The following is a 22,855-nucleotide window of genomic DNA, read 5'->3' as shown; positions in this document are numbered from 1 at the left end:
AATCATGGTTTTTTATGCAACAAGTGAAAGTTGTTGCTGCCACCAAAAAAAAAAAAAAATCCCAAGCTTAATGGATGTCTTGAAAACATTACCAATTAACATGCTTCCTTTCCTTTTTTTTATGCTTTTTCTTTTTTTGTTGTGATGCACTGAAATTTTAAATCATGGTTTTTTATGCAATAAGTGAAAGTTGTTGCTGCCACCAAAAAAAAAAAAAAAAAATCCAAGCTTAATGGATGTCTTGAAAATATTACCAATTAACATGCTTCCTTTCCTTTTTTTATGCTTTTTCTTTTTTCGTTGTGATGCACTGAAATTTTAAATCATGGTTTTTTATGCAACAAGTGAAAGTTGTTGCTGCCACTAAAAAAAAAAAAAAAAAATTCCCAAGCTTAATGGATGTCTTGAAGACATTACCAATTAACATGCTTCCTTTCCTTTTTTTTATGCTTTTTCTTTTTTTGTTGTGATGCACTGAAATTTTAAATCATGGTTTTTTATGCAACAAGTGAAAGTTGTTGCTGCCACCAAAAAAAAAAGAAAAAAAATCCCAAGCTTAATGGATGTCTTGAAAACATTACCAATTAACATACTTCCTTTTCTTTTTTTTATGCTTTTTCTTTTTTTGTTGTGATGCACTGAAATTTTAAATCATGGTTTTTTATGCAACAAGTGAAAGTTGTTGCTGCCACGAAAAAAAAAAATCCCAAGCTTAATGGATGTCTTGAAAACATTACCAATTAACATGTTTCCTTTCCTTTTTTTTATGCTTTTTCTTTTTTTGTTGTGATGCACTGAAATTTTAAATCATGGTTTTTTATGCAACAAGTGAAAGTTGTTGCTGCCACTAAAAAAAAAAAAAAAAATCCCAAGCTTAATGGATGTCTTGAAGACATTACCAATTAACATGCTTCCTTTCCTTTTTTTTATGCTTTTTCTTTTTTTGTTGTGATGCACTGAAATTTTAAATCATGGTTTTTTATGCAACAAGTGAAAGTTGTTGCTGCCACCAAAAAAAAAAGAAAAAAAATCCCAAGCTTAATGGATGTCTTGAAAACATTACCAATTAACATACTTCCTTTTCTTTTTTTTATGCTTTTTCTTTTTTTGTTGTGATGCACTGAAATTTTAAATCATGGTTTTTTATGCAACAAGTGAAAGTTGTTGCTGCCACGAAAAAAAAAAATCCCAAGCTTAATGGATGTCTTGAAAACATTACCAATCAACATGTTTCCTTTCCTTTTTTTTATGCTTTTTCTTTTTTTGTTGTGATGCACTGAAATTTTAAATCATGGTTTTTTATGCAACAAGTGAAAGTTGTTGCTGCCACCAAAAAAAAAATAAAATCCCAAGCTTAATGGATGTCTTGAAAACATTACCAATTAACATGCTTCCTTTCCTTTTTTTTATGCTTTTTCTTTTTTTGTTGTGATTTACTGAAATTTTAAATCATGGCTACACTTAGGATTTATAACCTTAGGTTAAAATTTATGATGAGATGTTGTTTTGATCCAATAGGATTATACATGAAATTTTATAGCATTTTCTTCCCCTTTCCTCCTTCCTCATCCCCCTCCTCTCTCTCTCTCTCTCTCTCTCCCCCCCCTCCTCCTCCTCCTTTTATCCTTTTTAAAGTTTTTAACAATTAAATAGGTAGATGACTCAATTTGACATGATTTTAAATACCATTGCATGGGCTATATAGGAGAAAGATATAAGTTATATGGCAAATAAAATTTAATTTGCTAATTATTAGGAAGATTTTAAAATTGTTTGACTCAATAAAAAAAATTGAATAACTATTTTTTATATTAGTCTTTCATTTTTTTCCCCTAAAATATCCTCCACTAAGCTAATATATTGTTGGAAAGTCGACCTTGAGAACCATTCATCCAAATTATATTGTCCTTCACACCCATTGGCTAACTCAAAGTGTTAATTAAACATTCCAATATACTACTTAGAAAACAGCACCAAATAAATTAAAGAGGAAAAAAAGAGAAATAAAGGAGAAGTGTTAATTCCGCCCGCTAGTTCTCATAAGGCCGCCCTCATCGTCGGCAGAAAGGCTACGGCTTGAAACGAGAACAACAGAAATAGCAAGGCAAAAACTAATAACAGGAAAAAAAGTGATGTATCATGGACCGTCCATCAGGTGCTCTAAATGGAGATATCCTACATCATGTGCTTGAACCCACCAAAATCCATATGTCCATCGTGGTCCTGATCAACGAAGCAAATTATCTCATGGACCTTCCCAATGTTCCATGCCTTTAAGAGACGGAGCTTGGCCAGCACCACCTAGAGCTCCACCAGTGAGAACTGATATCTTTAATTATTAACATATTACAATACAATTTTTTTTCACAAACCAAAATATTTTGATGGGGCACTGACAACTTTGGAGTCTCTGTAACAATCGAAAAAAAATATATGAATTCAGATATATTACACATTAATAGGATATTTACTTGGCGTTATATGCAATTTTTTTAATATTTTTGTAGCTAAATGGTGGATTCATTTTGGTTTGTCCGCAAAAATTTTAATGACTAGCTATCCTAATCCTCTTCCACACGGTCTCTTCGAGTAGTTGTGAGCATGGTTGGTCCACCTTCACCCTCATCCACAGTCAACAGAGGAACCATTTGACACAGAAGCACATCAACAACATTGTATATGTTCACTACAATCTGAGGTTGAGGTTGAAGTGCATTTAGGAGAAACTGGAGCTAAAGTACACAAATCCGATCCATATTGTTTTCATTGACGATAAGGATGATCCTATAATAGGATGGCTTGTGGGCTAGTAGTAGGAGCCGGAGTTTGACAAGGAAGGATCGCTTCCACAACCGGTCAATTTTGTAGCCAGCAAGACTAGGATCAATGCAGGGCAGTGGGCAATTCGCAATATTCTATATATCCTTCCAACTGATAAGCCATAGCCATAGAGGTCGCTATAGAGCTGATCATCACATGACTCCATGTCTGAAATATCCTCTTAGAGATATGATAGAGAGATACTTGGGCAAGACCACTACGCTATCTGGTCGACTCGGTCAGGAGAGAAAGATCCATCCTCCCATCATAGTCGGCAAAGAGGAGCACAAAGAGTAAACAGATAGAGAGAAGCATGAAGGGTAAGTAGGCAGCTGCTCAGCACACCAAAAAGAAAAAAAAAAGGCACCTGCAGTCTCCATGAAGAGTGTGGAGGAGCAGAGCTGGCCCAACTCTTAGGCGAGACACGGTCGCCTAAGGCCCCGGCTCTAAGAAAGCCCACCGCAGGAAATGCCTCAAAGACAAAATAGAAAGAAAAAAGGCCCCTCTTAGTGAGTTTGTCTTAGGCCGGCCCACTAAAGGAAAGGCCTCAAAAATAAAACAGAAAGAAAAAAAGATCCCTCTTAGTGAGTTTACTTTAGGCCCCCAAATGCATTGGGCCACTCCTGTGTAAGGCTGCAAATGGGTCGGGTCGACCCGTGACCCGACCCGACCCGCGTAGACCCGACCCAACCCGAATTTTAGGACCCGCGGGTCCGGGTCGGGTCCTAAAATTGGACCCGAATCATTTTCTGGGTCGGGTCTGGGTTTACCAAACGGACCCGACCCGACCCGACCCGAATGGACCCGAAGAGAGAAAGGAAAAGCAAAAGAAAGTCTTTTTTTTTCTTTTTATTTTTTTTTTGGCGTGGGTTGTGGTACTGTTGGTCAGTGTGGGAGGATAGCAAGTTAGCAACAAGCATAGATTCACAGAATCTAAAGGGTCGGCCCGTCAGGATTCTCTCTCGATCTATTACACTGTTGAGACCCCTGGTGTCTCGGTAGCTGCCTTTTGTTTTTTTCCTTCTGTTTTTTGGTTTTTGTTTCTTTTAACTTTTGAAGGGAGAAAGTGAGGGAACACTGCAACTGAATATGGGTCATGTGCCAGTTTTCTGTAATGGAATTGGATTTGGAAGAAGGTCTGGGATTTTTTTTGTCCTCGTGAGAGGGGAGCTGGGAGACACCGAGTTCCGTCCAATCAGTCATATAGATAAAAAATAGTGTGTCATGGGTCATTTGTTCTGACTGGAGCTCAATTGCAAAGTCTTTCAAGTCATGGGTCACCCAGCACCTCATAATTATGATATGACCAAATTAGGTTTACCCAAATTTTTTCCCAAAAACACAAAAAAATTGGACCCGATCGGATCCGGACCCGATCCGAATCCGACCCGGACCCGACCCGAACCCGACTCGGACCCGACCCGACCCAACCCGATCTTCAACCGGGTCGGGTCTGGGTCCAAAATTGGGACCCGAACAAGAAACCGGGTCGGATCGGGGTCACCTAAGACCCGACCCGATCCGACCCATTTGCACCCCTACTCCTGTGGAGGAGGAGCCAGTTCACTCAAATTTAGAGACCAAGAGCAGCAACTCTAGTGGTCATGGATCTACTGGCTAGGAAGGAAGTGGAAGACATGAGACCACCGGTTATGAGACAACCGTATGGTGAACTTTGATTCAACATTGAGTCCCAGTATATCATGCTATACAGGATAGGGACTACAGTGCACGATCTGGTAGAGCTCGCGAGGATATGATTGCATATAGAAGATGGGTACCTCGAGGTTATTCAAGAGGACACAATGCAGCTGCAAACAACCTTACATATGGAGTAGGATTCATAGACGTATCATATTCTGAGTATATTGGACTTATTATCCACATCCACAAGTAACCATGACCCATACGGATATGGATATGGATATGGTACGTCTGAGGCATCATTTTTCTGTGGTTACTACCTTGCGCAACATAGAGCATCTTACGAGTCGGATTTTGCTGTCGGCTTATTCGGATTGGCCTTTTCACAACCATATTACAAGCTAAAAAGTACCTCTCAGAGCCAAAGCTTCAATGAGAGATATGAGAGTGCTTATAACTCAGAGCACATTCCTTGTAGGATGAGCATACAAGACTACAATGCTTCATGGTTAAAACATATCAAATTATACTTAAAATTATTAAAAAAAATGAAAAAAATTAGTTATTAATTAATTAAACATGAAAAACATTAAAAATAGCCTAGTCCAGGGACGTTCCACAGAGTTGTTGGCTGGAAACATGCACGCTGAGCATCCATGTCCAAGTTGGCTTTAAATGACTTACGTCTTTGTGTTGCATTCACATGAATGAAAGGCCGCTAGATGGATGCAAGTACTGACGCGTCACCAAAAAACCAAGAAGAAAACACCACACAAGTGCTCTTTAATCAGTTGGCTTTGTACAAGATAATGATAAAAGCTGGAAAACCAACGCATAGCTGAAGTAACATAAAGTTGGCCTAAAGGAGGGACAAGAATCTTGCTAAAAGCTGAAGTAATGGAGGGTGGAGGGAAACATTCATGAATGTGTCATAGACTTTTGACCGATTCTATTACTCAGGTAGCACATGGAGGAGCTCAATCTGGGAAGCCTTTGTAAAGTCAGCTCAAAAGATAAGAGAATCCAAGGTAATCAAATCAATGAATGTTTTCTTAGTAAATATATTAATTCTTCTTCACCTATAATAATGTCCAATTTAGTATTCATGAATTAATTGTGTCAAACTTAATAGTGATAAGGAACAAATATATCAAATATCTTCCACCATAACCATTTGCTGCAAATCTTGAAGATAATTGGAGAAACATGCACAGAAATCTAGACCATGCAGATAACGATAGAAGAATCATAGCATTAGCTTTTAAAAGGCATCTGCTATGCTGTTTCAAGTTTGGGCAAGATGATGAAGGGAACGTTCAGTCTTTGACCAAAAAAAGGGAACGTTTCAGTCTTGAACAAGGATACGTAAGCATCATCAAACATGAGCGTTATTAATTTGTTAATTTTTCATGCATTTTCTCGTGGTCCTTATGAATGAGGTCTCGTCTAAAGTTGGTGTTTCACGCAAGTTGGAATTACATTATACCTTGGAATTACAAATTAAGCCAAGAGAGGTTCGATCCTGGCAGAGAAAATTTTACAAGAAAGGATCGAAATGGACTTAAAAACGTTATCCCTACACTTCAAGGTATCCACTTCTCTTCCTTCACAGATCGAGGTTCTCTTTAGGCTTCCTGATGAGTCACCGCTCAACGTTCAAAGTTGAACCCTTTTCTTCTTTTGAGAAAATTAAAGTTATACTTTAGAAATGATACTCCTTGAATCTTAATTCTATAATTTGTGCTGCATTATTATGGCCCATTGTCACGTTCCTGTTATCCAAGTGCTCTTGAAATATGAACCAGCTTTAATATATAGTCATTTCCCAAGACATTCCTTGGACCACTTGCATCATAGGCGGGACAATATATCTAATCCAGCTTATACTATTCCATGACAGAACCTGGTACAGAACATTTGCCGGAATATATTGGATGCTCCATATGATGTTCTTCCTTCTCCTCATACTTCATAAAACTGGGTGGAATATTCCTCCCTTTTTCATCAAAAAAAAAAAAAAAAAACGTTTGCCAGAATATATACGCAGCCGTATCTCCATTCATAAGTATACGATGGATTTGCCATTAGCTATTCAAAGAGCTTAATTAACTAAGATCATTACCCATCCTAAGATAGGGTAATTAGAAGCCCATTCTTAAGACATTACACAAGATAATTTTCCAGATGGTTTAATAAAAGAGGCAACAACACAACTAGATAGTTATACTTCTAAAGCGAAAGAAGATGGCGGATACAACTCCAAAGTGCAAACAAAAAACCGAGACAGGACACTCCCACATCGAGGACGGGTGGGCTTTAAAACCAAAAGAAAAAAAGAAAAAGAGTCCGGTAGGAGCAAAACCAGTAACTAAAAGCTGACATTACTACTATATCATATGATCTCATCTCTCACGTTCATCTTATGTCACTTGGTCCACTTCTTAATTAGACTTCGGTCCCTGCAATTGGAAGCCACAGATTGTATCAGGACATCAAACATGAAACGTGAAACACTAACTAGAATAGAAAAACTCAAAGCAAATATTAATAAAAGAAATAAGAAAGCAGTCGAACGACGTCGAGATGGATTACCGGACTCCCGAGGTGCATTGCACCGAAAGCACTCCATCCTGCTCGCAAAGTTGTGCTCGTTGCAGCCCGACCTGATGAAACGTTAGCACGAAATTAATTAGCCAAGCATATTGATAGACACAGAACCAGGGCAAATTAAATGAAATGCATGCAGGCCATCCATATGCTGCTCTTCATCAGATCTAAGGTGAATTAATTATCTTTTACCTATGGTGAATCTATCTACATTACGAATATTCGTCGGCAGGTAGCGTGACAGATGTTGCAATTTCATGGAGGGTCGAGGGCCCAGAATTAAATAGCCAACAACTTGCTGAGGTAAACACCAGAGTCCGGCGGTGGCAGCAACTACGTGATTCCAACCCGTACTATCGGCGCTGGTGTAACCATGGCTGCAACGTAGACAAGGCACCAAACAACCACCAATTTGGTGTACCAAAAAAAGGACAACCAATGTGCGTTGTTTGTATGTTTCTCTTCATTTCCTCTCTTATCTACTACCTTTTTAGTTGTTCTTTTGCGAGGAAAACAAGAGGAAAGATAGCGAAACTAGGTGTCCGTTTGCTGCGTGCGTAGATGAGATGCACTCGGCACAGCCATGGATGAATGCAAGTAGAGTATTGGCGCAAGGTTTGAAAAGTTTATTTATATATATATATATAAGAAAAATTGAGGCAGGAAGGATGAGAAGATAAGGGATTGAAGGACACCTGGTGCAAATCCAGTCCCCAGACTTCCAGCCGGCACGACCACCGCCACCGCCACCGCCAAAGCCGAACCCCCGGGAGCGCGGCACATCGCCCTCGAAACCACCGCTGACGGCGGAGTCGTCCTTGAAGGCACCGCACCTAAAGCAGCTGGAACGGCTGGCAAAGTTGTGGGCGCCGCATGAGCAGTACCAGTCGCCGGGCCGGACGTCAGATCCACTGCTGAAGCCGAAGGAGGAGCCCCCGCGGCCGCCGCCGAAGCTCGCATAGTCCGAGCGGTCGCTGCTCGACCTCGGCTCGCCGCACCGCTGGCATGAATCGCGGCGGCTGAAGTTGAGGTGCTGGCAGGACCTGCAGTTCCAATCTCCGGGCTTCCTGTTCATCTTCTCAAACCCTGCCATCATCCCAACAACAAGACAGAGAGAGAGAGACAGAAAATAAAACACCGTTCCTCGTGGATGTCTTATGGTATTGCAATGACACGACCAAAAATAACCAAGTATTTTTTGCTGTACCAATCTTTTTTTCAACTAGATGGCAGTTTCCAGAATTAAGGAGGTTGCATTGTTAGGAAGTAAGAGCCAAAAGATCAATAACCAGAACAAAAATAAGGAGAGAGAGAGAGATTGAAGTAAAGCAGGGAAATACATCAAGGTCCTGCTTCTATATATAATTGGAAGTTTAAAACCATACTAGCTAGCTAGTACCATAAAGTGATACTAATTCCTTCTGAAACTACACTAATAGTACGTGCCAAGCCTTCTGCGCCAAGTGCTCGAACTTGGGATCACATGAGACTCTGCTATGCAATGAAGCGAGCCATGAGATGCAGCTACGTGGTCATTGCAGGCCATTCTGCCAGGCATGAAAGCATACAAGAGCACAGAGATGGAAGCAAAGATTGAACCAGAAAGCAGAGGAGAGTAAGCAGGGGTGGAGAAGGGCTTGCTTACCTAGCTAGAAGGTTATAGGGAGGAAATGACGGGGGTGAGAATGGGAGATGAGAGGAATGCTTGGTGAGCTTGTGTGCTGCTGTGGATTAGGTTTGGGGGGCGTTGGGGGGGGGTTTTATACTTGCGCGGGCCTCAATTATTGGGAATCAAGATTGGGTGTGGAGGCCCGGGGATGTTCCTCTTTTCTTTTTCACTGCCACTCTTTGAACAATGGAATCACAGAAAACTAAAAGAAGAAAAAGAAGAGAAAGGCATTGAGAGGGATGCTAAAGATCGACAAATTTGGGGAGAATTTCAAATTGGCTTTCTTAGTAACATCTTTTTAGACATGGGTAGGAGAGAAGTGAAGTGCGTGCATCATGGTGTAGAGAGTAATTTTCGCATCTGGCCTCCAACCTCCTCTTCTTTACATGATTCTCACCCCACATGGAATCTCATTTACTGTGCAACAATCCTGGCTAATCGGAAATCGATGTTCTTTCAAAAAAAAATAAATAAATAAAGATAAATTCTCCGTTTCTATGTATTACTAAGTGATGCTTAGTCGGCTTTACTAAACTTCACCTTAATTGATTTATGATTGATTGTGCCAAACTTAGTCGGCTTTACCAAACTTTGTCAGCCTTCTAGTTCTATATAAAGGCTACTCCTACATATTATAATTGACAGACATAAATAATTTTTTTTCTTTTTTTCTTTTTTTTTCAACACAGTTCAATTTGCTGAAACCATGAGCGCCACTAGCTCACACATGCATGCACGTTTAGGAGAACTTTAGATGCACTTGCCATTTGTGGGAGCGTACATGCCTAAGAGTAGTATAGTATGATTTTACCCTAAGAATCAAATCCCATATTGGCAAAAACCCATTCCGATCTCTTATTCTTTACCACCTTCCCTCCCCTTTATCAATAATTCAAAAGGCCATCGATTCACCCTGGAGATATTCCATAACAATAATTCAAAAGGCCCGAGATCTCTTATTCGCGTGCTGCCTGCATGCTATGCAAATATTTAATTACTAGTGTCAGAAGTTAGTCGTACTAGATTACATTTCCAGAAGGATTCAGCATTTCAGATGAAAACTAGCTAGATCTCAGAATTCGGTTTAGAATGACAACGAAATCAATGTGGGCCTACAAGGGCATTGAGGTGGGGGGGTGTTCCATGCTGATGTGTCGCCACGAGCTCAGGTCCACGTGGCTCGAGCTTGAGGGGGGTGCTTTCATGTTGACGTAGGATTGGATGAGAAGGAACATGCATGGAACGCATAAATAATCTCAAGGAGCAGACCAAGTGAATATTCCACACATAAGAAAAACCTTTGACAGGAAAGACGCGCCTCTTATTCTTCTTTTTTTTTTAAAAAAAAAACCCATTCCCTAACGGTCACCAACTGGGAAACTAGCCGTTGCTTTTTCAAACTTTTTCCCTTGAGAGTAAATATTCCTTTAATTATATGTACAATTCAGGCCAAAAGTATGCGTTCGTTTGATGGATTTTGAGGAAAGAAGTCCGGAAACTCACATAAACGTATATCCACACACATTACACATTCATGCAAGCTGCAAGCATACAAAATTGGCCAATCTTATCCCATCAATCTGATACCATGGTTGTAGATTCTCTTTTTGTCATTGACTTCCATCCGATGTGAAATCCTCAGTACTAAATTACATATATGACTACGCATCCATGTACTCATATGGATATATATTAACGTATTATGTGTATATGTTCCATATCTATCTGAAAGAATATAAAGAAAGCCTAAGCCAAGAACCTCAAAGTGGTATAAGCATAAAACTGTAGATTGTATTGTGTTCTACCAGAGCTTTATCTTTTATATTTTTCTCATAGTTGAGAGAGACTCGAGGAAATTTTGAGGAGGGAGAAAGCATCCTTTTATTAATTCTCATGCACTAAGTGAAATGCCTGAAAGAAAAGAAGTAAAGGAACAACTGGTGAGCTTCTATAAAGAAAGACAATTGAAGTAGTCTTCGAGGACGGTGTTGACCATCTTTTCCTTTGTTTTAGATCCCTCCTCCCCCGCCTTCTTCTCATGTTTGATATTAATCTATGCAACTTCACATCCCTTTTCTTTTTCTGACCCTTCGTGTTTTTATTTGAGTGGGCTTGCTTTTGCTTTTGCTCCTCTTTCTTTCTCATGGTGTTAGCGACGAGGGTGTTTCAAAACCATAGGATGATATGCCTTCCATTCTCTCGGGTGAAGTTAAAGGGGCGATGTTAAACTGTGAAAAGAAAGCACACAAAAAAAAAGAAGAGAGAGGACGGTGGTCTGATTCGATTCTCCTAGGGAAATGCTTCCATGCATGACCATGACCAAAGCCCAACGAGGAGGGTTTCAATGACATGACTGCTTTTTCTTCTCTTTTCCTCCACCGCCCTCCTTTGCCTTTTCATGGCAAGTGATACTATAATGACGGGCAGTGTTTTCACCTAACCTACTTTAACTATCTAAATATAGTACCATAATGACTTGGAGACACATACATACGGACATCATATTTGTACAGATCTTTCTACTTTAAGGACAATATACATGTAGCGCCAAGTGCACCACCCACATAGACATGACCAAACCCAAATAGTTCTGGCCTAAATAATTGAAGGCCTACCTATCGATTCACAGTATAACTGGTCTCTTCTATTTAAAATAAGACTGTAGTCCGTTGCTGAGAATATGATCCACATTCAAAGTGTAAAACCATGTAGATCCTAAATGTTAACTCATCGGAACCCTAGCAGAAATAGATTCCAATTTAGTGTTTAAGCATGGATTAAGATGCTTTCAAAAATATCACCCCTTATCTATAGAAACTTGTCCGTCGAATTAAACATTTTTCTTCAACATGGATTTGACCCAATCTACTGTTGGTTGGTTCGGATCGAGTTTTTTTGTTTATCGGCGCGATATCACCTTTTTGCATGTTCTGATTCATCAGCTCAGCGATTGATCTGATTCAATTAAAAAAAAATTGAATTAAAATTTTGGGCAGCGTATAAATACGATGGTAAGATTGCATGAACTAAAAGCCCATGTACAACATTTCTTTTTTAATCTTTTAGGAACCTCTATTAAGTACGGAGGTGGAATGGGGTTTGTGGGTTGGATTGCACTCACGTGGCATGGTCATCGGTCAATGGACAGCAGGTGACGTCAACACAATGATAAAATTCCCTTTCTTTTTGTGACCCCATCTTTTCATGCGAAGCATCAGCCTCTTCGAGCACACAGGCTCTCAAAAGGCGTCGTCGAGGTGCGATGCGGTCACCGCCCGGTTCCTGACTTCTCGACTGCTTCGCGCTCGCACGCACGAGAGGCTGCAGCCGGACCTCTCTCTCCAAACCCTACCAACCAGCTTGGTTGGTCAAGAAAAACTGGTTCGTGTCATGTGGACTCTTCCATGCTTTGCAATGATTAGCTCTACTCCTATAAACAATTTTTATTACGTAGCACAAGGCTTATATATCCTCTTTCCCATGTGCGTTGCTTGGTTAATTTGCATGCGTTTGATGTCTCCCAAGCTTGATCCAAACCAAGCTAAGATCACATTATAATTGGGTTGATGGATAGGATTACGTTGGTTGTCATATCATGCTTCGAAAACTAATTAACTTGTTGAAATAGTTTTTTTTAAAAAAAAAAGATGGCCGAACAAGGAGGTCATTAGTAAAAAATTTTGCCCGTTCCATGATATTTTATCAGTAATAGTCGCATGGGCTGCACTTCTCAAGCAAGGAAGTAAAATTATTGAAAAGAAACTTGATTTACCAACTTATGTAGCATTTAGTGCAGCTATTCTCTCTCAATTTCTTTTGCAAGTTGGAGTCTAGTACATTTTTTGCCCTAAAATACAAACAAAGCTCCGTGCAGAATATTTTCCCCCTAAGAAAGGTTAACTATATATCATGAACTCTCATTAATCAAAATACATCTCGTATCGCTGTGAGATATGCACAAGATGTCTTCTTCAAATGTAATGTCATGAACTTGAGGATCGATGTATATAAACACATTTGGGCTAATTGTGCTATAAGGTTAAGGAAATATATACTTTATATTAGAAAAAAGGGCTCTTGCTCAACATTCTTATCAAAAAAATCTCCTAATAATGGGATTACTTGCAATGAACAGTCTTCTCTAGCTTGGGCGCATAATGAGCGGATAAAGCTGTAAGACTACTTCCATTACTTGCTCTACACGCGCGCGCGCGCGCATGCCCTGGAAGAGTATTAGACTAGTAAATTGTAGGTGTTAAATCTCAAATGAAATGTGGGTAAAGACTAATCTTTTAGATAATGAAAAGCAGCACACAAGCACACGCGCGCACACAAGCAGTGAAAGAGTATTAGACTAGTAGATTGTAGGTGTTAAATCTCAAATGAAACGTGGGTAAAGACTAATCTTTTAGATAATGAAAAGTAGCACACAAGCTGTTATGTTTTACCTAGTGCTATTGTGGCCCTCGCCATGTACATGGTAGGATCCACCATTTTCCGAGTGGTAGCTACCACTGCCACCTGCGATTGTTGGCAGCAATAGTAAGTGCATATGACTGTGCACATTGTCAGCTAGCACCTTTCTAAAGGCTCGCATCCTTAAATTTTCCCCACCGAAACTGGGACCGAACCCTCTGAAAATTTCCTCAAAACCCTTAGTAAGTACATATGACTGTACAACCACTAGGCCGTGCCATATGGCATGAACCCCGACACCAACACCCTACACTCTTTTCTTGCGCGCATGCGCAAGAAAAAAAAGAAAAAAAAAGTATGGTTAACTGAAAAACAAAAATAAATTACTTGCTTAGTTGAATTTTTTTTAAAAAAAAGAGATGTTTATGAAAATAAGATTCCCATATTTTAGTATAAAAAAAAATTAAAAGAGAATATAGAAAAGTTAGGTTATATTTTCTTAACTCTTTCCTAACTCTTCCTGGTCCTGAGCATCAACATTATATGCTTCATTAATGCACACTTAACATGCAATCCCTATTGGAAAGACTAATTTTTATATTATAATATACATATTTAATTCGCTATAAATTATTAAAAAATTTCTGACAATCATTTCTAATCTATTTATGCGATCCATTATTGGATCGGTTTGTGCTGAGAGAGAGAGAGAGAGAGAGAGAGAGAGAGATGGCCTGAAATATAATTTATTCAATTCTGATGAGGAAAAGTTCCTCGTTGTCAATTATAATCATTAGTTTTGATAAGGAAGTGATGGTCTGAAACATGATCTATAAAGGGAGAGGGAAAATTGAAACTAGAACATCTTTAAATTTTGGCAATTCCATTTCCTCCATGACCACTTCTTGAGGGGGGGAAAACGATATTGGAACAACAGATCATGAACCACGGAGAAAGAATCCAGATAAACATCGAAAGGAGATGATCGTGGGTGGGTGGATCCCATCCAAATCTAAATCCAGATCGAATTGAAATCAGGGAGAGAAATTTAGAGGACCAAAGGCAATGTAGTAGGATGCAAATTGGTCCCGAACAGAAATGCTTCAGGGTCTAAATCGATATCTACGCCGACTGGTACGGCTTTGGGTTCCAAAAATCGCACAGCGACGATAAGAATCATGCACGCACAGCTACGCATGCAACGAGACGCTGCATCGGATCTTTTGCGATGCCATGAGTCATCCCTAATTTCGTGCAAGAACCTAAGTTGGCATCATTTCGTCTTTTTGACGACAGGTGGTTAAGATGTGAAGGGATGTGAAGGCTGACTTAGATGCCGCTGGGTTTGGTGAGAACCCACGCACCATTCATTAGAGGCAGGTGGTTAGGACCACGCTGTAAGTAACGCTACGAATGGACCGAATTGACCCATAACTCGGCCCCGACCCGCTTAGATCTGATCTGCCCATTTTGGAGGATCTGTGGAGCCGGATCGAATCCTAAAATTGTATCCATTCCATTTTTCCGAATCGGATCTACGGATCCAACCCGACTCGAATTTGTAAAATTATTTGGACCCGCATGTTGTAGCCCACGAGGGTGCAAATACAAATTCTGAAGCCATTGATAGGTTGACCCAAACCAAACTCGATCCAGACCTGAACCGAACCTAAATTTTTTGGATTGAATCCGAATTATACATGGACCTGATCCGATCCGAATGATCCGTTGGATCAAAAATTGTAGTAATGGACCCGATGGGTCTGGATCTAAAATTAAGATCCGAACAAAAAATTGGATTAGATCGGGACCATTCTTGACCCGACCCATTTGCACCCATAGCTGTAAGCAACTTTCACTGCACAGGGACCATTCCTTCTCTTTCAAGATGGTCATAGTTGCTCTCAAGCTTTCAGCTTGGACATAAGACACTGATATGGCCAATGGTTCACCAGATCAAAAGTGGGCGACTGCAGATGCCTCAAGATAATTCTCCTTCTGTGGGGTGAAAGAGAGTTTAATCGAACATTTGTGGAGTCTCTCCACGACCACCATAAGAATGAAAATAACTGTGGCATATTCACTATATTCAAGCTCTGCTGCTATATTATACTCGGATAAAGCTTGATCACAGTATTTGCTGGGATGCTTGGAAGCTTATATTGGAGTTTCTGCCTTCTACCCCCTCATCTCTCCTTCTAAACACGCTCAGGTCCGTCATTAACACCTTTTGTCTCCAGAGTTCTACAACATCCGCACCTGCCATCAAACATAAACCATCATGAAACAATGCCCATCCATCCTGCTCGCGCCATTATCATCCATTCATTCGGTGCATAACAACCACATATCAAATAATCATTCATACATCAGCTGAATTAGTCAAATTATGTCCATCATGATAGCGGAGACTCCAACAAAGCCATTCTTATTGGTAGAAATTTTGGTTTTCTCATATTTTCTATGTTATCCCTGAAATCTTCCCAAAGGCAGATTACAAGAGGGATCTTATTTCCTGGTGAATGAAGAACTAAAATCGATCAATAGAAGATAAAAGGGCTAAATTCAAAAAGAGAGGCCACAGCACGACAATTTACAAAGACAATTTAACCAGCAATGCCAGCCCAGACACTATTACTTGCCTCACATCATCAAGATATACATCCACTCTGGATCATGTGCAGTAAATTTTTGCAGGTATTTTCTTCGCCGAATGATGAGATACTGAACTCCTGTTATGTCACTTCAGGCAATCATTATCATCCTCATTCCTAAATATCAAGGTCATATAAAAGCAACGCATACAAACTTATGTTTAAACTCTGCAGAAGGTTTTAGAGCCAGCTCCTGATGGTGTCGGGGGCAGAACTTGCTAGAAATTGACCTGTTTTGACCTATCAGCAGTAGCTTTACAGACCGGAACATCCTGTAGACAGGCTCATCCGATTTTTGTTAGATTCATGCCCGATGTTTATCTTGAGTGTTTTCAGAGCTGCTGCTTCTTTTTGCTTCTTAATGACGTTTGATGAACACTCATAGGTAAAAGCATGTCAATAGATACCTAGCGACTCTGCAAACAGACAACATATTGGTGTTAGATATATATATATATATATATATATATATATATATATATATATAGAGAGAGAGAGAGAGAGAGAGAGAGAGAGAGAGAGAATTAGGAATTTCAAGGTTGTGGTTTAAAGAGTGATTATCAGCCATCGATATTAAATGATACTAGAAAAATTAATTTGACAAGTTTATGATAAGACTTATTTTAGTTGTAAGTTATAACAAAATGAGAACAAAAGGACATGGCCAGGCGATTTCTAAATCAAGGTCGCTTCAGAATTGTTGATTAAGTTAATAAGTAGGTGTCAAAAAATTATAATTTTAGCTTTTGACCATTTACTTTCTCGGTCTCTCACTGTTGGTAACAAAGTTTGCTGAACTGGTACTAAAGATTATACCGGCCAACGACCGGTTCCATACGATATGGATCCATATCATTCCATAGCATAGTGAAAATAGGGAGAGGGAGGAAAAGAAGGATAAAAAGAGAGAGAAAGAGAGAGGGAGGAGGAGGGGGAGGGCTGACAAAAACCCTATCCCTACCATAGAGGGGGGGAAAGAGAGAAGGGGAGGGCGAGGGTGAGGGTGAGAAAGAGAGGGAGGGAGGGAGGAAGAGGGAGGGCCAAGGGAAACCCTTATCCCAATCATAGCGGAGCGAGAGAGTTAGAGGAAGACAGGGAGGACTTACCAGAACACAAGGGAGGGGGAGGAGTTTAGAAGCAAAACAGCCAACTGCATCAAAAATGCAGGTTAAATCGTGTCGGTCCTCGACCAACTGGTTCAACACACCTCGAACCAGCCGATTTGGCACAGATTGGCCATCCTTGGCTGGTAATAACCCATCCAGAAAATGAGCAGTAAACTTAACCGGTCCTCACAAGTTGCCATTACACAGCCAGCAAAGCCCAACCACTTTTAGGAAGGCAAGATCTATGAAGAAGCTGATGAGAGTACTTGGTGTAGGATAAAGGAACTAGAGCTCTTGAAATTGAGTGCTGCTGCAGGGTTGAAAGATGTGTTAATTAGACAAAACTCTGGTCACCATGGCATCTCCATGACATCCATGAGGTTCCACATAAATGACTCATTGATATTCACACAGAAAATCACCGTGCCATTATTGATATATAGAACCCCATGACAAAAGTAAAGCAAAAATAAGCCCAATATCGCCATGCTATCAGCAATCTAAATTCTAGAACCACATCTCCAGCCATATCAATTTTTACTTTTATAACTAACAAAGGTTCCAAAATCAATAACTCAATGTTTAGAGATACTGGGCCTACAACCATAATAGCTAGCATCATTAGCTTTTTTGACCTAGGTGAATCAACAAACCCTCCTTGCACTTCCCCATTTCAAGGTATCTCCATTCACCCTTGTTTCCAAAAAGGACACACTGTTGACCACTCCAGAGAATACAAACAAGCTATGCTCGTGCATTATCACCCAATAACAATTATGAAGAAAGTGATCATCAATCTTATAAGAACCCAGCATTCCCTATGATCAGCCCCCCAGAACCACTCCCCCAGAAATACTGATAGCAATAGCATGATTTTATTCTATTATAGTTGAAGAGCCACAGACAGAAAATGCAATTTCCCGAAAACCACCAGCACTTGATCAGGGTTCTGAAAACATCCATGCCATGCCGACATTTTATTTATCGAACAAAAGAAATAGGGCTTCTGATGAAATACCAAGGACCAATAATCTCCAAGACACCAGTAAAGGACAAAAAGCTATATTTCTAGCACTTTACAAATTTAAATATTAAGCAGATAGCTTCCATATATTAAGATATTATGGCTGGAAGGATCACTGTAAAGATGAAAAGATATCACAAATCCTGATATGCCTCAGCAACAGAAAATCTCTCCTACAAACCTATAAGCATTGATAAGTTAGGAACAACAATGGAGCATGTATCAAGTAAATCATCATATTATTATATCAAATGAAACGGTATTATTCTATACAATGTAGCTCAATATAATACTTAAACTCTGGCCATAATAGCAAGTAATAGAAGCAAAAAGTTGGAAAACTGGAACCATCACGAATAGCGACATCAGAAGGACACAAGCATAGGGATTCCAGAAGGAGTAAGAATAAAGGAAAAAGATTGCAGCTTGAAGTTTTTATTAAGGTCACATATAAAAAAAGGGCTACTTCCATATAATAACATAAGAGATGCTTCATAAAATAAAGATCTCCGATAAAATTGAGCCACCATGAATCTGTATTGCTTTACAAGGTCTAAAAGTCCTAAGTTCAAATGGGTGGAGCAATCCAAACCAAGTATCTCCTGGTTAAAACTGAAGTGCACGGGTTGAAAAGGAGAAAACCAAGGTAGTTTTTTAGGGCTCCAATTTGATTGAGTTTGTACTCCGCAGAAAGCTATAACTCATAACTATGGAATTTTCAGAATGGATTGGCATCAGCAGCATTGATCATGTACTGGGGGGTGAATGTTGAGTATATATGCCAAAAACGTGCAAGCAGATCTTGACAATAATGGACAACGAATATTCTTATTGTTAATGCAGCAAAAATGCAAAGCAAAATATATACTCCGTATCAAAAATAAAATATAACTAGGTACAAGAATCCAAAATTTCTTCCTCGCCTAATTTTTTTAAGCAATAGATTTGGCTTGGAATATTCCTGTTGAGTTGCATCACATGGAATAACAGTTTTAGCAAGAAGACGGTTCTAATATATATGTAAAACAACTAATTGCCTTTACAGAATTCATTGTGCAGAGTAGTGCAGATCATCTATGTTAATGGAAGAATCATAAATCACTGCTATCCTGGATTAAACTATACACTGATGGACCAGTTAAATGGCATAAAGTCTAGGCTGGTTAGGCCCCAATATTATTTGCCTCGCCAGAACATGCTATCATTGACAGCATTTGTCATGTGTTGATCTCTGTGAACATGGAGCCCTTTATAACATCGGCCGGTTGTGGTGATCTGCTGCAACTAACCAGTATATGCATAGAAAATGATACCAAAGTTGTTTGTATGGACTATGTGATAAGCTAAATTCGGCTGACAAAGTAAATATTTACGACAACTCATTGGAGAAAACTAGGTTTAAGCCATCCACTGCAAAAATTGTCCCAGTTAATATGTTTTACACTCTATTTCAACTTCTTTCATTAGCTCTCCTAAAAAATAAAGAGATATTTAAAGAGAAATAAATGCATCTTTTCTTGATCTAAAAGCTTGGACTAATACATGAAATCTCGTAGCAAGAAACGTTGTTGTTACAAGGAGATGAATAAGGAGGAGGAGTAGGATTACAACAATCGAAATTAATTAAGATTCCATCCAAAATTAATCAAGATTCCATCTTTGATGCAGATAGCCCTAGTATAATATTCCGCAGAACGGGGAACGCTAGAAAGATAGTACCTTGATCGACTCAAGAATCAAGACTCCGTCTTTTTAGATTCCGACAACCGTCGGAGGCCCTGACGAGCCGAGGCCAGCGACGCATCGATCCGAATCGCGTTCTGGTAGGCCGTCCTGGCCTCCTCCGCCGCCGCCTTGTGCTCGTAACACTCGCCGAGGAGCGAGAAGGCCCTAGCGTTGTCAGGGCTGAGGCGGACGGCCTCAAGGAGATCGGCGAGGGCTTGGTCGAGGCGGCGGCGGCGGTTGACCGCGAGGTGGAGCTCGGCGCGCTTGGCGAGAGCGTCGCCGCGCTCGCGGGGTGCGAGGGACTTGGCGGCCGGCGGGGAGAGGGCGGCGTCGAGGGCGCGGAGGGCGGGGAGGGGGCGGCCCTGGAGATCGAGGGCGAGGGCTTTAAGGATGTGGTGGGCGGCGTCGCGGGGTTCGAGGGCGATGGCGCAGTCGGCCTCGTCGGCGGCGGAGCGGGCAAGGGCGGCGGCGCGGGCGCCGGAGGGGGCGGACCGCGCGCGGGCGAGGAGCTGGCCGCCCTGAAAGAAGTGGCGGCGGGCGGCGGCGGAGGAGTGGGAGCGGCGGCGGAGGCCGGAGAGGGCCCGCCTGGGGATCGCGTGGAGGCCCAAGAAGATGCCCAGAGCGAAGAGGAGGAGCAGCCCTTGGACCAAGATCTCGGTGCCCCCCATCTCTCTCTCGCCCGCCCGCCCTCCTCCTCCTTACCCGAGAGCGAGTGTAGCTTCTTCTTTCGCGCAAATAGTGCGTGTTTGGGCCGGTTTCGCCGGCCCTGGCTTTTAATGACGATCTTTTAATGTTAACAACAAAATTGACGGTCTTTTAATGTGAACAAAGAATTGACCATGTTTTAATGACGACGTTATCCAAATTTAATGGATACCGGCCATCTAGTAACAATGTGACCATGGGAAATAATGGAGGACACTGAAAAATAAAAGAATTGACAATCTTTTAAAACGTTACGATACCGGACAATTGGTAAAAAATTTGAATTTTGGAAGAAAGAAATAGTTTATCTAAGGATCAATCCAACCGTCAACTCATGGCTATTATTCATTGACTAAAATAGTACTAAATAAATAACTTTACTATGATAGTTGCCATCTTCTTCCTTTTTGATTATATATGTACATGTAATTTGTTCAAGAAACTGTCGGAAACAGCCTAAGAACCGAACAGCAAAACTGCACCAAATCCAAAAAAACAGGAAACAAGCAGCAAGAAAACTGCTATTTTTTTTATTTTTTTGGCGCACTGGCACCTCATATGATATGTGCGTAACAACAAAATCAGAAAAAAGAAGCTAACGAAGGAAATAAGAAACCTCCGCTTGATTCACCTAGAAAAACTCTTTAGAATGACGTATCGCAGAGAAAGTCACTTAATCAGCAGCACTATCCTTTTTCGATAAATATGAGTAACTTGAAAGAAGCAACATCTGCATACTTTGACTCATCTGCAATAGAGATGGACAAGGTGATGTTGAAGATGCCTCCATGTATCGCGTACTGTGTTATTGCTACAATGTCTTTTTCCTTCCTTGGCCGGCGTAAAGTCTGTATATAAGCCTCACATGAAGGTAGGAGCATATACTTTCACCCAGTAGAGACCTATTCTACATTTCTACTAGTTCTGTCATATCTGATGAGGTCTCTCATTGTTCATTTATATAATATAAATGAAACGCTTGTGAATTTTCTTATGCTTGTGCGCGGTACAAGTTATCGACAGTCGCATGCATCGAAGTCCATCCATTCATAGCCCTCGTGATGGTTTTCCATGAATTAAATGGGATCGATTGTTATAACAGTAATTAGATTTCAGAAGAATAATTGGAGCGATCTCGCCAAACCATTATCTCGTCCATATTAGCCGTTATAAGGCGTGCAATACATCTTTGCTCTTTTAGCACAAGATTATCAGAGCAAAGTTACATTTTTGATTAGGAACCAAGCTTTTTGCCGGATTGGTGAGCATCCTTGAAGGAGTTCTTCCTGGCCGATGCCAACACCGTCTTGTCTGCAACTATGAAGTAGGCAGCACCAGCAACTGCAGTGATGCACGCACAAACATGTTAATTAAGTCGAAAGTTAGTAACAAAATACAAACAAAGTTCGTTTGAGATTTAAGTATGACAAAAACCTGTTGAGATTATGAGAGCTTGAGCTGTGTGGTTCAGGTTGGATCTTGCCCACGGCAGCATTCTGACGCTGGCCAACTGAGTCCAGTTTGCGACATAGTCAGTTAAATGATATGGAAGCAATTTAGAATGAGTCTCGACAAATTAGAGAAAAGGAAGAGAATGCTTACAGTGGGGATGGCAGCTGCAGCGCTTGCAACAATGGCTGCCTTCGCTCCTGCAACGACTCCCTCTGCCAAATTCCAAATAGACCATCATTGTTCACTCCAATCTAGTAGCAGTAGAACATGCTGCTAAATAACTTGCACCGTTCATCCACACACACACACACAGAGAGAGAGAGAGAAGAGAGAGGGAGATCATATTGAAAGGCACGAGGAAGTAGATAAGAGTACCATGGGAGCATCTCTTTGCCATTGCAAGCTTTTGATCCAAGGAGGAGAGTGTGACAGGACCCATCTTCATGACTGTAACCGAGAGGAGCTGAAGGGATTTGGAGAACAGAGGAGACTGTGAGTGGAAGAGGCCTTGGAAGATTTTTCTTAATGAGGTTTAGATGTGAAGGTTGTCTGCATTTACAAGGATTTGGGTGAGCAGCAGCGGTTGATGGTTTTTGGCTGAAATACGTGGGTGGTCGCCTGTTTTACCCCTCCCAGCCCTCGAGTTGGTGGAATTATCGTGGCCATGGAGGCTGGTGGAACTGCCAAAAGAGCTCCTAAACTGCCCCTGTTTTATATTCTCGTACATCATGCTGGCTGGGGGAATCCGTGGCCTGGAGGCACACAGATACAGTCTGTAGTACGATTAATGCATATTAAATCTCAAATTTATAATATTTTTTTATTCAAAATTATTGAAATGATGCTTTAAGAATTGTGCGAGATAGAGAGAGAGAGAGAGTACGTGAGAACCTGCAGCCATTATCTTGAATATTTATATAGAATCAAAAAAAACTTAAATAATAGCTTCTGACTATTTTTTTTTTTAAATGAAGTTGTGAGTTGGGACCAATGATATTAGAGTTGTTCTGGCCCATGATCTATGTGTAATAGA

The 22,855-nt window shown here is 40.6% G+C and overlaps 3 protein-coding genes across 8 annotated transcripts; all 3 read right to left on the bottom strand.

The window, feature by feature from the left end:
- Positions 1-6,632: 6,632 nt before the first annotated feature.
- On the bottom strand, positions 6,633-8,862 carry LOC103708776 (Ran BP2/NZF zinc finger-like superfamily protein). Of its 4 annotated transcripts, none has more exons than XM_039128724.3 (5): positions 8,717-8,827; positions 8,518-8,618; positions 7,767-8,157; positions 7,057-7,127; positions 6,633-6,923 (listed from the first exon to the last, which is right to left on the bottom strand). In XM_039128724.3, exons 2-5 carry the CDS (start codon positions 8,615-8,617, stop codon positions 6,910-6,912), a joined length of 576 nt encoding a protein of 191 aa, XP_038984652.2. In that variant the 5' UTR covers position 8,618; positions 8,717-8,827; the 3' UTR covers positions 6,633-6,909. The 4 variants fall into 4 exon arrangements, with proteins under 4 accessions (XP_038984652.2, XP_088579001.2, XP_008792072.3 ...); XM_088722875.2 differs by having other exon boundaries at positions 8,471-8,562; positions 8,717-8,801; XM_008793850.5 differs by lacking the exon at positions 8,518-8,618 and having other exon boundaries at positions 8,717-8,862.
- A 5,402-nt stretch (positions 8,863-14,264) lies between these two features.
- LOC103708778 (Tetratricopeptide repeat (TPR)-like superfamily protein) lies at positions 14,265-20,430 on the bottom strand. Of its 3 annotated transcripts, none has more exons than XM_039128723.3 (2): positions 19,660-20,430; positions 14,265-15,415 (listed from the first exon to the last, which is right to left on the bottom strand). In XM_039128723.3, exon 1 carries the CDS (start codon positions 20,331-20,333, stop codon positions 19,677-19,679), a length of 657 nt encoding a protein of 218 aa, XP_038984651.2. In that variant the 5' UTR covers positions 20,334-20,430; the 3' UTR covers positions 14,265-15,415; positions 19,660-19,676. The 3 variants fall into 3 exon arrangements, with proteins under 3 accessions (XP_038984651.2, XP_008792076.4, XP_038984650.2); XM_008793854.6 differs by lacking the exon at positions 14,265-15,415 and adding an exon at positions 15,439-16,226 and having other exon boundaries at positions 19,660-20,428; XM_039128722.3 differs by lacking the exon at positions 14,265-15,415 and adding an exon at positions 16,269-18,121.
- An 802-nt stretch (positions 20,431-21,232) lies between these two features.
- Positions 21,233-22,502, bottom strand: LOC103708777 (early nodulin-93-like). Its single transcript, XM_008793853.6, has 4 exons — positions 22,198-22,502; positions 21,973-22,034; positions 21,805-21,880; positions 21,233-21,711 (listed from the first exon to the last, which is right to left on the bottom strand). Exons 1-4 carry the CDS (start codon positions 22,265-22,267, stop codon positions 21,605-21,607), a joined length of 315 nt encoding a protein of 104 aa, XP_008792075.4. The 5' UTR covers positions 22,268-22,502; the 3' UTR covers positions 21,233-21,604.
- Between the last annotated feature and the right edge of the window lie 353 nt (positions 22,503-22,855).

The sequence above is a fragment of the Phoenix dactylifera genome, chromosome 5 (genome assembly GCF_051530095.1).
Source record: "Phoenix dactylifera cultivar Ajwa chromosome 5, Ajwa_hap1_PhDact_Kaust_v1.1, whole genome shotgun sequence".
NCBI lineage: Eukaryota > Viridiplantae > Streptophyta > Magnoliopsida > Arecales > Arecaceae > Phoenix > Phoenix dactylifera.
Note: the sequence above shows the minus strand (reverse complement) of the source record. Positions and strands in the feature narration are given on the sequence as shown.

Excerpts from the sequence above, each read along its gene's own strand:
- LOC103708776 (XM_089931082.1), bottom strand. The coding sequence starts at position 8,629 with ATGCCTGGCAGAATGGCCTGCAATGACCACGTAGCTGCATCTCATGGC. Across the intron at positions 8,158-8,517 it reads CACTTGGCGCAGAAGGCTTG|GGTTTGAGAAGATGAACAGG; the intron begins GCACGTACTATT and ends GGATGATGGCAG. Across the intron at positions 7,128-7,766 it reads GGGGACTGGATTTGCACCAG|GTCGGGCTGCAACGAGCACA; the intron begins GTGTCCTTCAAT and ends ACGTTTCATCAG.
- LOC103708778 (XM_039128723.3), bottom strand. The coding sequence starts at position 20,333 with ATGGGGGGCACCGAGATCTTGGTCCAAGGGCTGCTCCTCCTCTTCGCT.
- LOC103708777 (XM_008793853.6), bottom strand. The coding sequence starts at position 22,267 with ATGAAGATGGGTCCTGTCACACTCTCCTCCTTGGATCAAAAGCTTGCA. Across the intron at positions 22,035-22,197 it reads GGCAAAGAGATGCTCCCATG|AGGGAGTCGTTGCAGGAGCG; the intron begins GTACTCTTATCT and ends GGAATTTGGCAG. Across the intron at positions 21,881-21,972 it reads CTGCAGCTGCCATCCCCACT|TTGGCCAGCGTCAGAATGCT; the intron begins GTAAGCATTCTC and ends AACTGGACTCAG.